Below are 13381 nucleotides of genomic sequence, written 5' to 3'. Positions count from 1 at the left end.
TGACGTTGTTGGCCCGAATCCTATACTAATAGCATTGAACATAACATATGTTTTGGCAGTTCCATTTAAGCAATGTTAAATAATGTTTATTTTCTGGCCAATAACGTCATTTGTTTATGTTTATGATCCATACCGGTATTTTTCTAGTAATCGGGCGTAGGCCTATACCGTATCGGTATCGTATTGGCATTGTTTTGATGATTCATGATTGTTGATAAGCGAATTATTACGAGTGTTTTAAGTTTAATTTATAATTAGCACATTAAATAAAAAGAAAGTATAAACTGAATGAATGAATGAAACATATTGCGAGCCGAAACTATGAAAACAATGGCAGAAAAAAAGAAACCGTCTGGCACTTATCATAGAAAGCGTAAGGCGAATTTGGAAGAGGAAGAAAAAAAAGCCAAATCAATGAGTAGACTTTTGTAGAAATCATCTGGTGGCGAGTCCAGTCAGCCCAAAGAAGTCACGATAGAAGACGGCAATGAATGACGTAGGTATTTATTTATTTATTTTCCAAGGAAAGATTAAAACAAGCAGCTGATCACAAACGGCAAACATTGCGTCATTGCCGTCTTCTATCGTGACGTCATGCTTGACGAACATTACATTACGGCCTGTTTTTTTAGTGTGTCCTTGGTTTTGCTATAGTTTATATGATGAGTAAAAGTGTATAAATGTCACATTTCTGCGAATAATAAACAGCCTTTTATTGCAAGTTAGTATTCTTCTACCTAAACTAAAAAAAAAAAATTCTTCCCAAAATTATTGGGAAAAAATTCACAAATACGGTTAAGTTATGTTCATGGTTTTGGGGGGGGGGGGGGAATTCTAAGTGGCGCTGATTCGGGTGTTCGCTTAACTCTGAAAAATTCCTAGAACCGGCCCTGCCAAAGAATATAATGCTAGATTTACTATATATTCTTTTAGACTTTTCTTGAATTTTGATAGGTCAATTTTTTTTATGAATTCAGGGAACAATTTTAGAAAAACGTTACCAGTGTATGTAAGGGTTTTTTACAAACAAATTTTAATTTGTGAGGCTGGACAAACAAAGAAAGCAATGAATTTAATACTTCCTCTGATTAATTTTTTTGTGATAAGAATTGTTTCCTAAATATATTGCCCATAAACTGTAAAAATTTGTAATTTCTAAAAATGTTAAAGGAATTTTGTCATGCCCTCTGAATTGTTTATTTTTTAAAGATTGAATGATTTTTTCCACCTCCCTTTCAGTGATTGGTTTCAGCTCAAATTTTCGCTTTACAAACAAGTCGTCGATAAAATCAGCTTTCAAATCAGCCATCTCATTTTGATTGTTACAATTTAAATTTAAATCTGTAAACATGTTGCTTAAAATAACCATCAAACATATTTGAAATTTTACCAGGGTCTGAAATTGTTTCTGAATTTTGTTTTAAAATTATATTTATTATCAATGATACTTGTTTTCAAGTTTCTTGCCGACGAGGTTCCACTGTAGGCCCAAACAGTTTTGGTTGGTATAAGAATGAATTAACTATAGACTATAATATTTACAGCCAAATTAAATTTTACCATTAATTAAAATCATAATTGCTGTCAGTGTCCATAATTTAGAGCTCTTTAACAAAAAACCACCTGTGCAGGGAAAAGGTTTTTGGACAAACTCCCAGCTGAGGTGAGGAATATTGATAACATTTCTAAATTTAAAAATAAACTTAAACATTTGTTAACTGATAAAACACTTTATGGTTTCGATGAATTGTAGGTTAGTTTGATTTATATTTAAACCTAGTGACGCCATTCATTGTATTTGACTGTATACCATATGAATAAAGATATTTTTTTCATTTCATTTCATTACCATTAAATTACAATACCATCACTAAACATTCATTCTAGAAAATTTTCTATTTTGGTTTGTAGATTTTATCTTTAAAATATCAAAACTCCCCCAATCTTAATATAGGACCATCAAAACAAGAAATATTCAATGATCCTTTACACAGAATGAAATGTTTGCAGGTGCAAGTGCCGTGTGACAGTGGAAGGGGAGGGAGTAGTTCCAGTTTAGTTCCTAGTGGAGGGAATGTCACATTGATATCATCCCCTCAGATGCCTACTGTACTGCCATCTGTATACGAAGTTAACACATTTGACGTGTTCTCCACCGTCCTGTACCACATGCATCTGCTATGGGAGCTGGTCCTCACTGCAGAGCCTATAGTTGTGATGGCGTCTTCACCCGCTACCTCTGCCCAGATGGTCCAAGCTCTTGTCAGGTAAACTAATCATCAATCCTTCATTATATTGGATTTTAGCCTCCTGATCGCATTTAAATACTATAAATTGGTGTAAATACCTGCATTTATACCTGCATAGTAGTCATCTTCAGGCTATTAAAAAACATAAAAGGTAATATGAAACTAGCGTCTTTTGACATTGTCAACTTATATACAAATGTACTAATCTACCCCTTGGAGTAATAAGGGCCGATTATCGAATAGGCAGGGTAGGGGCCTAGGGCGCAAGGTAATTAGCTTTTTTGGGGGGCGCCAAAAAACTGGAAAATAAAAAAAAATTGTGGTTGCATTTGTCTGTGATTGCGGTGAACTTCTGATTATCCCTCGCGGCCATGTAGACATCGTAATCGTCTCCCACGATTGCAGCAAAATTCTGACTTTTCATTTTCCGCCGCCGTGTAGATATGATTATCATCTTTCATGATCGCGGCAATATATGAATATATTCCGCGGTCGTGAGGACATTATTATCGTCTGGCACGATCGCGGGCAAATTCTGATCACCACTCACGGCCGTAAAGACATAATTAAATTGTCCCCTGCGGTTGTTTGGACATGGTAATCGCCTCCCGCGATTTCGGCAAAATGGTAATCATCTTCCGTGGCCATGTGATGATCATCGTCCTCTGTGAATGGCAATTCAATTTAATTCAATTCAATCGTCTTCTGTGAATAGCAAAATTCTGATCTTTTCCCGCGATCATGTGGACATTATCATCGTCTTACACGGTCTCGGCATAATTCTGATCATCCCTCTCTTATCATTATTGTATCTTCCGCAGTCCTGTAGGCATCGTAATCGTCTCCCGGGGTCGTGAAAACATCGTAATCGCCTCCCACGATTGCGGCAAAATGTTAATAATATCCCACAGTTGTATGGAGATCATCATCGTCTTCCGCAATCGCGGCCAAATTCTGGTTGTTTCGCTCTTTCCCGTGGTCATGTGGATATGGTCCATGGTCCATGGACCGGGGAGCGAGCTGGCGTAGTGGCTAGAGCGCGGGACTTCGGTCCGTGAGGTCCCGGGTTCAATCCCCGCCAAGTCACCAATGGATATTATCTAAGTGATAATGCCGCAACCCCTAGGTCTAGCCTGAAGTAATGTGAAAAACAATCCCAGGCTCGTGCCTAGCGTCCTAGGACAAAAAAAAAAAAAAAAAATTCTGATTAACACTCATGACTCTGTAGATATCATCATCATCTTCTGCGATGGCGGAGAATTCTGATCATCCTTTGCGGCCGTGTGTAGACATATTATCGTCTCCCGCGGTCACGGAAACGTCACTGTTGTCATGCGTGTTCGCGGTAAATTGAAAATTCCAGGTAGAAATACAAATTTCATGCATAATTCCCGGTTTAAAGAAAACTCACGCATAATTAACGGATTTCCCAGTTTTCCCGGTTGGTGGACACTCTGTTATTTATTGCAAAGGGGCGCTACTATTAGTATTGCCTAGGGCGCTGACAGGGTCAAAAACAGGCTTGGAAGTAATGAACGAGCTCATAGCACTTATAAGAATCATATTAAAACAAAATTATTTTAAATTTGATGATAGTTTTTATAACCAGAAAGATGGGCTAGCAATGGGTTCTCCATCATCCAGCAATTTGGCGGAAATATTCCTTAACCACATTGAGAACAAGCATTTGTTTAACTCAGGTAATCGGTACAAAGATAAGATAATATACTATAGATACGTGGACGACACCATATCTAACGGTAATAACAGGCAACTCTCTTTGCCAAACAATTACTTGTGTAACATGCATAAAAATATTAAATTCACATTAGAAGAGGAAACCAACAATAGCCTGAATCTTTTGGTCCTAACAATAACCAAACAAAATTATAATTTCACATTTTAAATATATGGAAAACCAACTAGAACAGATCAGACTATCCAATCAGATTCCCATCATCCGCACTATCAAAACCTAGCAGCTTACAACAGTTTCGACCACAGACTACTCTCCGTACCAATAAATTCCATTCAGTAGATTACACAGAAGAACATTCAACAGTAGATGTAGACTTGAACACTACATCTACTTTCATTTTCAAAATAATTCTTGCAATTCTTTAACTCCAAACAATTGTTAGTATTTCACTTATGTTATTCCATTTTAAATTACAGCATGATAACACCGTTGATGTACTACGCTGATTATCGTCCATACTTTACGATCCATGATAGTGAGTTCAGAGAGTACACGACCAGAACTCAAGCTCCGCCTCCCATCATCTTGGGGGTTACAAACCCATTCTTTGCCAAGACTCTGCAACATTGGCCTCATATCATCAAAGTACCTGATTCTTTCAATGGAAGTAAGTATTACTGTTGTTTTAAGCTCAGAGTGTGTGTTAGGATACATAACCTAAAATAAACATAACCAAAAATTACGTTTGTATTTAAGTACAATAATTAACATCTAAATGTAAATGTATGCATTCATATTCTAAGAGTCATTTTACCAGGCCCCTAGTTAACTTACATTACAAAGTATAGAATAAAATAAAATAATGTATTTTGAACTCTTTGAAGTAGTACATGAAGGGATAACAAATTTCTATCATTAAACTTACCGAAACCACTGCACCAGTAAACCTTTACTATTGCTTTGAAAGTTTGAATGTAGTTAAAATTTGCAGTAAAACATGCATATGCATTAAGGTAAAAAGGTATAATGATTTTTATAACAGTTTTAAACTTGTGAAAAAAGTCCTTAAACACTTCAATGTTCCAAGGTGGTGCTAAACGAACAACTTTTGGCAGCTGGACTGTCACACTTGTGGTCTTCCACACAAAATCAAAACAACCAGAAGCTTAGGTTCTATTATAAATGCATGCCACACTAACACTGAGGGATAAGTGTGGTTGTCTCAGCAACATTTCACTTGGAAATCAAGTTGATGTCGTCATGCTACAAGTGGGTTTTCGGAATTTTATCCGCCTGGAATTTTACCCCCTGGGCAAACCTGACATCACTATGATGTAGTAACATGAGCCCTCCAAAGTTTGTTCGTGGGCAAAATTTTACCCCCGCAGAATTGGAAGTCTAATGAAAATAGACAGAGCGTGATAAATTAGATTAGCAATAAAAACTGGAGTTAACTCCCTGTCCATATAATTAGCGTTTAATTCCTATAAATTAAAAACCACAGTCGCAAATAACGTGAAAAAACTATCCAAGTTCTTTCCCTAATCTTGTATCTTTTCTCTATTTGTCTTACAGTTAATTTACAATTGTTATATTTACAATATAATAATTTATATCATTGTTTTTAGGTAACTTTCAAAAACATAAAATAAGGAAAGGAAACCACCTGAAAATGCTGGACACAAAACCAGGTGTTTATACACAATATCAGCCGTTTCTTCAGAAGGACAAGACGATACTGAAGAAGATCATGAAGGGAGTGCAGACCAAACGTCCTGGGGAGGTCCAGTCTGCGCTTTTAAGGAGACATCTCCTAGAACTCACCCAGAGCTTCATGATCCCCCTAGAGAGGTACATGGGTACTCTCATGCCTCTGCAGAAAAACATATCACCCTACAAGGTACTTCCATACAGTCTCTCCTGTAGTTACTACTGATGTGAAATGCGATGGTTGTTTTTAAAGTCTCAAACTAAGGTGAGCTTGTAGTGATGTTCACAACCAGGAATTTTGAATCTCGAAACCGAAACCGGAACATAAAAATCAAATCCTGAATCTCAAAACACATCGAAAAACATTTTTAGTTGCCTTGTGAAGGCTACAAATAAAATTCAGATAGTAAAAGTTTTACCATGCAAACGGACAACATGTGACTAAAAAATTTTAAACCTAAAAAACTTTATTTTTTATAAACAACAGATCCTATTAAAATAAATTAAAATCCTGACACTTATATTACTCAAACATGAATATTAGATCAGTCAAATTATTTAGTGAGTAATATTTGTTTTTGTTTGATTAATATAGATTTGAAACTGTATTGTACATTGTTCCAGTATTAATATTTACTATTTATTATATTAATTGCAGTTCAGAATATAAAGTACAGTAGACTCTCAGTAATCTGGCAGATATAGGACCGTGATTCTGCCGGATTAAGAATCGGGCTATCTTCGCAGACGAGTTTTGTACATTTTAAGTATTTTTATTGATGTCCTTCCAGTAATCCGACAGTATCACGGTCCTATATCTGCCGGATTACTGGAAGGACATCAATAAAAATACTTAGAATGTACAAAACTCGTCTGCGAAGATAGCCCGATTGGAAACCGCTATTGCCGCGATCAAGCATGATGATGTTTCCGTAATCACGGGAGATTTTGTTTTAATCTTCATGGCTACGGGAGATGATCAGAAATTTGCTGCGATCGGCGAAGACAACGATAATGTCTACATGACTGCGGAAGATGATCATGATTTTGCCGTGATTGCAAAAGAAGTCGATGAAGTTTCTGTGACCGCGGGAGTAGATGATGTTGTCTACATGGCTGCGGGAGATGAGCAGAATTAGGCCGCAATCGCTTAAGACGACGATAACGTCCACACGACCATGGCAGATGTTCATGATTTCGCCGCAATCGCACAAGACCACACCCGTCAAAAGACGCCGGATTATGGAGGGTCTACTCTACTAATTTTCATCTATGTTAGTGGTAATCTGTTTGCTCTATTGCGGCCAGCTTAATTTTAATCGGTGATAATGACACCTAAAATTTCAGCAGGTTCAAGGGCAAAACCTGCTGTATGATAAACCTATAAATAAACTATAGATAAACTTCCTATCGATAAACTTTTGAATCTTGAATCTCTCCGATTGAATCATTAAACCGAAAAATATCCAAAGTTTTGATGTTTTTAAGGTTTGAGATTCGGTTATGACACATCACTATGAGCTAGTTCAAATCTGACACCAGCGTGTCAACTTAAACCACTATCATTCTAGCCGGTCTCACCTCCACGAGGCAATTAGTCTCGTCATAGTAGCTAATAACTATGCTGCTAAGTATAAATTGTGTTTCTTTAAGAAGAGGGTAAACTCTATTGTTATGTGTTTCTAGATGGCGGATTTAAATGGAGGAACGTGTATATGTGTAAAGAAGTGCGCATAAGTTCCATGGAAAGTTTGCAAAAAGCCATACACATTTAAAACACATTTTAAATTTAGCTTGTGAGTCTATTTTCCTTCAAATTTTTATTGGTTATCACAGATCAATGCTAACCAATGCATGTAGGTGGTACTAGCTAGAGTAGTAGTGGGGGAAGCAAAGAACATGACGAATGTGTCAGATTTGAACTTACTAGTTTATCCTCGACTAGTGGAACTTTGATAGGAAGACCCTCGATAACAAGTCGCCCTTGATAACAAGTGTCATTTTCAAATCCCCAAAAAAATTATTTTACCCCTAATCACATGTTATTACAAACCTCGATAAGAAGTCAACCCTGATAACAAGTCTTATTTTACAATCCCTATGAGAGTCTTGTTATCAAGGTTCTACAGTTGGATACCTTAATCTACATACAGCCCTTGTTGGGGAACCGAGCTGGTGTAGTGGTTAGAGCACGGGACTTCGGTTCCTGAGGTTCTGCGTTCAAATCCCGCCAAATCACCAATGTATTTTATCTAAGTGATAATGCCGCAACCGCTAGGTCTAGCCTGAAGTAATGTGAAAAACAATCCTGGGCTCGTGCCTAGCGTCCTATGACAAAAAAAATCTACATACAGCCCTTGTAGAAATTTCTTTTAGAATCGTACAATTTATCTACGTAAATGTTAGGTTTCCGTACTTGATAATGTTTATACTATCAGTATTACCAATCCTGTATGTGCCATTGAACTTAAATAGCATTGATTGGTATTTGTCACATTCAGGGCTGTGCGAATAGTTCGAAAAACGAATCGAATCCGAATCTTTTTAGAGATTCGATTCGGATTCGAGAACGAATCTACTGTTTCTAATTGGATTCGGATTCGGAATCGATATTCGAATTTACCGGTAAGAGATCCGGGTTCGGATTCGATATTCGAATTTTTTGGAAATAGATCCGAGTTGGGATTCGATATTTGAATTTATATCATCGGCCATCGCACCGGTAGTTTTGCAAGCGGATTATTATGGAGCAGTTGATTTGATTCGACAATCGACTCTTTGGCTCCGTCGTTGAATTAGTGAACACCCGTTCACTTCACTCGGTCAGTTTTATTTGTTCCGTCAGTCGGTTTTAGAACCAAGAACCAACAGAAAACGAAATGGCGGCAGTGACTCAGATTATTATCCCGAAAACGGGACTTTTAGACCACGAGCGGGATTTAAATTGGATGCGGGATAAAACGGATTTTTCAGCTATGACGTCTGTTTTTAATTGTTTCTACTTATTTTTAGGGAAAACGAACTCCAATTGGTAAACTCCTGTAGCAAAAGATAATATCGATGTTTAAACAACTATTTAAACATGATTCGTCAAACATAAATTTAAACGAAAAATACCATACGGGATAAAACGGGTTTCTCCATCATCCGGAAGCGGGATTAAACGGGATTTCTCGAACCAGCAGGCGGGATTATTTTTTTGGTCGTGTGGTGGATACACTGAGACTGAATGGCAGACGTGGTTGGGTTTCTTTCTTGCTTCTTGATCAGTGTCGACTGTCAGAGTTGATTAATTTGAACCAGGAATTAATTGGGATTGGGACTGGAACATTGAAGTTTTAACTCTTGAGTGACTTATTACGACAACTAATAGAACGGAAACGAAACTACAACGGGACACCGACACTGACAGCACTCGACAGTCGACAGTCGACTCATCCATCAGTATGACAATGAAAATGGACGCCAGACTACCTTAGGTAAATAAATAAATTAATAATTATACGTTAAACTGTGTTTTTTATTAGGCCTAAGTTATGTTAGTGTTAACTTGTACTTTATTGATCTAATCTAATTTATAGTTCTGATTTGATGATGCACTTCTGATTAAATGGACAATATGATGTACTGGTAAAGATAGCCACATTCAAGTATAAGTTAAAGTAAAGTGTAAACATAACCTAAACTTATCTTAAGTAACTTACGTAAAAGGTTGATAAAGGATTTTTTTGTATAGATAACTAATAATTAATTAGTAATAAATAAGTAATTAATTAGTTGGTTTATAGCCTAACTTAGCCTATATCATATAGGTAGTTTGATACCTTTATACATCCACCGCTGACCAGTAATGACTGGATAGATTTCGTCAAAAAAAGTTTAAAGTGATAATACTTTAGAATTGGATTCACTTTTAACTTAAGTTAGGCCTATTTATTTCTGTTTATTTTTTTAAACAAAATTATTGATTAGGCTATTAGTAGTTTGTAAAGCTTCCAGTAAGTTGATCATCCAGATTAGTCTTATCACCTTCAATCTTTTTCATTTTGTAATAGGCCTAGGCCAATGTTGTTTTTTGAGGATCTCAATGAAAACTTAAGTTAGATTGGGTTTAGCTTAGGGTAAGTTAACTTATTTGATTTCAAATTTATAGGCCTAGATGTAAGGTAGGTATTATGCCTAATCTGCAATGGGTCAAAATTGGACGGCTGATACTTAAAACGACTTGTGTAGGCCTACTCTGATTTTTTGTTGCCTGGTTCATAATATGAACCTGACCATAAGTAGTGTTATTCTTTAGGCCTAGGTCGCATTTGAACCCTATCTTGGCTATCAGTACATAAACTTAACCTCACAGTGTGAGGTGAGATGTTAACTTGTAATAGTCATAACTTACGGACTTAGGCTCATATGTCGCATTTGAACCCTATCTTGGCTATCAGTAGGCTACATAAACCTTACCTCACAGTGTGAGTTGCTAATTTGTAAGTCATACAAACTTAGGCTTATGTAGAGGAATAACACTGGGTGTATAAGGTAAACTGCCCTTTTTATTATACAGTTGAACCTCTAAGTACAAAACAAATTTCAAGGGGTACGGGAAAATTGTGCACTATTGAAGTATTCTTAATAAAGAGGGTCGTTTTATCAAAGTTTAATGCTGCTGTTGTTCTTCTTATAGAGGTTTCTCCTCGCTCCAATGTTTTTCCAAACAATGACTGAGGAAAGAGGAGGGATGGGTGAGGGAGTTTCATGTTGAGACAAGCATCTATTTGTTTTGAAAACTACGTACCGTACATACTATGGAGGTTAAGATTATGATAAATTTGTCTTATAGAGGTCACGTTCGTCTTGTAGAGGTTTTGTGCTAAGAATATTCGTTGTATAGAGGGTAATCAGTCCTAGCCCATGTCACAAACAAATTCGTCTTATGGAGGTTTTTAACTTAATTACTACGTTGTATAGGCCTAGAGGTGTTTTTAGCATTGGCCTATATGAAAGTGTCAAGGGGATTTAAAAAAAATTTGTCTTATCGAGAAATTCATTTTATTGAGGTTCGTACAAACGAGGTTCAACTGTAGGCCTATTATTTTTAAAAGCAATATTTTTATTATTGGCGAGATAATACGAGAATCACGGTATTTGGACGAGTCACGATATTTGGCAATTTAACTTACCTTAGGTCATCACTTTTAGCGAGTAACTTAGGCCTAGGTGGTAGGCCTATCTTATGCCTAATTGTTTAGGCCTGGTTTCAAAACTTGAAATAACTAGGCCTAGGCCTAAATTAAATTTTATATGTTTTATCCCATTTCAAGGATTGTTTCTTTTTGCACTTTTGTGGCAATTCCCTATTTCAAGCCAGAAAATTTGGGCTAAAAATGTGAAAATTAATTAAAATTCCTGACTTAAAAAATAATTTTTTTAAAAATTTTTTATTAGCCTAACTTGTGATGGGCAGCTTACGTTTTCATTAACTTAGGTACTCTTAATAGTTAGTTTACCAGGCAAAATTAAAGAATTTAACGTTTAATTAGGCAATGTATCAATGTATCCTTCACCCTTAAATTTATGTCAATAAATTGATAGAGTGCCGGTTTTTTTCGTAATGGTTAGGTTATATGCTATGAAAAATGTAATTTAGGTCATTCTTACCTTATCAGTAGGCTAGGTACACCCTCAGAAAATAATTTTTTTTTTCAAAATGTAGGAAATAACACTTTGATTCTGAAAATGATGTTTTTTTTTCAGCGCAAAACGTCGGAAAGGCTCGGAAAAGCGTGAAAACAGGGGAAAATATTTTTAAGCCGAAATTGGTTGTGTGTGTACTCAAATTAATCGGTAGAGCGAGCTGAACAAGAATTTGAAAGCGTATTCAAGATCTGATGTATTGACGCTTATGAGGTCGTAACTTTGTGCATATTCTTGTTCATCTCGCTCTACCGATTAAATCTAGTACCCACATGACAGATTTCGCCAAAAAAATTTTTCCCACTTTTCCCTGGTTTTCCAACGTTTTCTTGAAAAAAAATCATTTATCGGCTTGCCTGACATAGGTTCTTTTTCTACAGAAAATGGATGGTGGCAGCATTCCTGAAGATGATGGCAACATTGCTGAAAACCTAGATGATTATTACAGCATCAACATTCCTGAAGGCCTAGACGACTATGACAACATTACTGAAGACCTAGACAGTTATGACAACATTCATGAAGATCCAGACTACTGTGACCATATAGAAAACCATGAAGATTCTAATAAGAACAAATGCAAGAGAAAAGATGCTGATGATAGACAAAATCTAAATCTTCAAAAAAAGAAGCAAAAAGTTGCTCCGATTTTTATAACACAAACCAAGCAATCTAATTCCACTTCCATCAATAAATGTTCTCGTAGTAATGAAAATGAAATCCTCCCATCGACCTCACAAATTCAATCCCCATCCCCACCAATCCAATTGATAAGAAATGCAAATCCTCTATGGAATTACTTTGAAAAACCTAACAAATTTGAAGGAAAATGTAAAATTTGTCAAAAAATGTTAAAACAAGGGACAAGTGGAACAACATCTTCATTAATCAAACATTTGAAAAGTCACAAACAAAGTTATGAGAGCTATACAATCGAAAAACAAAAATATGAAGAGCAATCAAAGAAAAGTCTACAAATACCAACAGACAAAAAAATTCAACAAAAACTAACTATCGGTCTTGGCATTGGCATTCCTAAGTGGCCTTTGGACTGTAAAGAGCAAAAGAAAGTTGATGGGCTAGTCTCTACTTTTATTGTGCAAGGCCTGCATCCCTACTCGATTGTTGAGGAGCCAGGTTTTAAACGTCTTATAAATGCTGGTTTTCCAAAATACAATCACCATAGCAGAACAACATTTTCAAGATCAATAATACCTAAATTGTACAACGAAGAGATGACAAAAGTAAAATCAATTATAAATGAAGACTTACCCTACCTAGAAAGTCTTGCATTTACTACGGACGGATGGAAATCTAGGAGTGGTGACTCTTATTTCTCTCTCACATGCCACTACATAGATAAAGATTTTAATAGTAAAAGTTTCTGCCTAGGAAATAAACTGTTTGAGGAAAAGGCTACTGGTGAAAACATCTCTAATTTCTTAAAAACAGAAATGTATAATTGGGGATTGTCTGAAAGAAGAGAAAAGGTAATACCAATTTACATGGTAACCGATGGCGGAAAAAATATTGTCAATGCGGTTAAACAAACCACGTGGGTTCACAGAGAATGTTTCGCACATAAACTCCAGCTCGTTGTGGAATCTGCAGTCAACAGTGACACAGCAGCTCAAGAAATGTTGCAAAAGTCACGGTCAATTGTAGGGCATTACCATAAGAGCAATGCTGCTACATCAAGATTAAAAAAAATTCAGCAACAACTGTCAATGAACCCAAAACACGTCATTCAAATGGTAGACACCAGATGGAATTCCGAATTCTTAATGCTTGAAAGGCTTGTTGAGCTCAAAATTGCGATAAACACGGAACTGGCAACGTCACATCACTCAATATCAATTTTAAGTCAAGATGAATGGGGTTTAGCAGAAGCTTACATTGAGTCGCTGAAACCAATTGAAGTGATCACAAGAATTATGTCTGCCGATAAATATCCTACGTCTTCTATGATTATCCCAGTATTACATGAAATTGAAACAAAGTTAACAAATATAATTGCTTCGGGCCCAAGCAA

At 36.3% G+C, this 13381-nt stretch overlaps 1 protein-coding gene across 2 annotated transcripts in view; it reads left to right on the top strand.

The window, feature by feature from the left end:
- LOC128998240 (protein DENND6B) overlaps positions 1 to 13381 on the top strand; it is a 42806-nt gene that overhangs the window by 12501 nt on the left and 16924 nt on the right. For both annotated transcript variants that reach the window (XM_054424288.1, XM_054424289.1), the window contains exons 5-7: positions 2011 to 2267; positions 4425 to 4615; positions 5577 to 5848. In XM_054424288.1, coding sequence (XP_054280263.1) covers positions 2011 to 2267; positions 4425 to 4615; positions 5577 to 5848 — 720 coding nt within the window. The remainder of the gene's footprint in view (positions 1 to 2010; positions 2268 to 4424; positions 4616 to 5576; positions 5849 to 13381) is intronic.

This window comes from Macrosteles quadrilineatus, unplaced genomic scaffold (assembly GCF_028750875.1).
Source record: "Macrosteles quadrilineatus isolate MER2022 unplaced genomic scaffold, UCM_ALF_1.0 Scaffold_7__1_contigs__length_78375512, whole genome shotgun sequence".
NCBI classification, from domain to species: Eukaryota; Metazoa; Arthropoda; class Insecta; order Hemiptera; family Cicadellidae; genus Macrosteles; species Macrosteles quadrilineatus.
The sequence above is the reverse complement of the archived record's forward strand: the minus strand, read 5'-3'. Positions and strand labels throughout refer to the sequence as shown.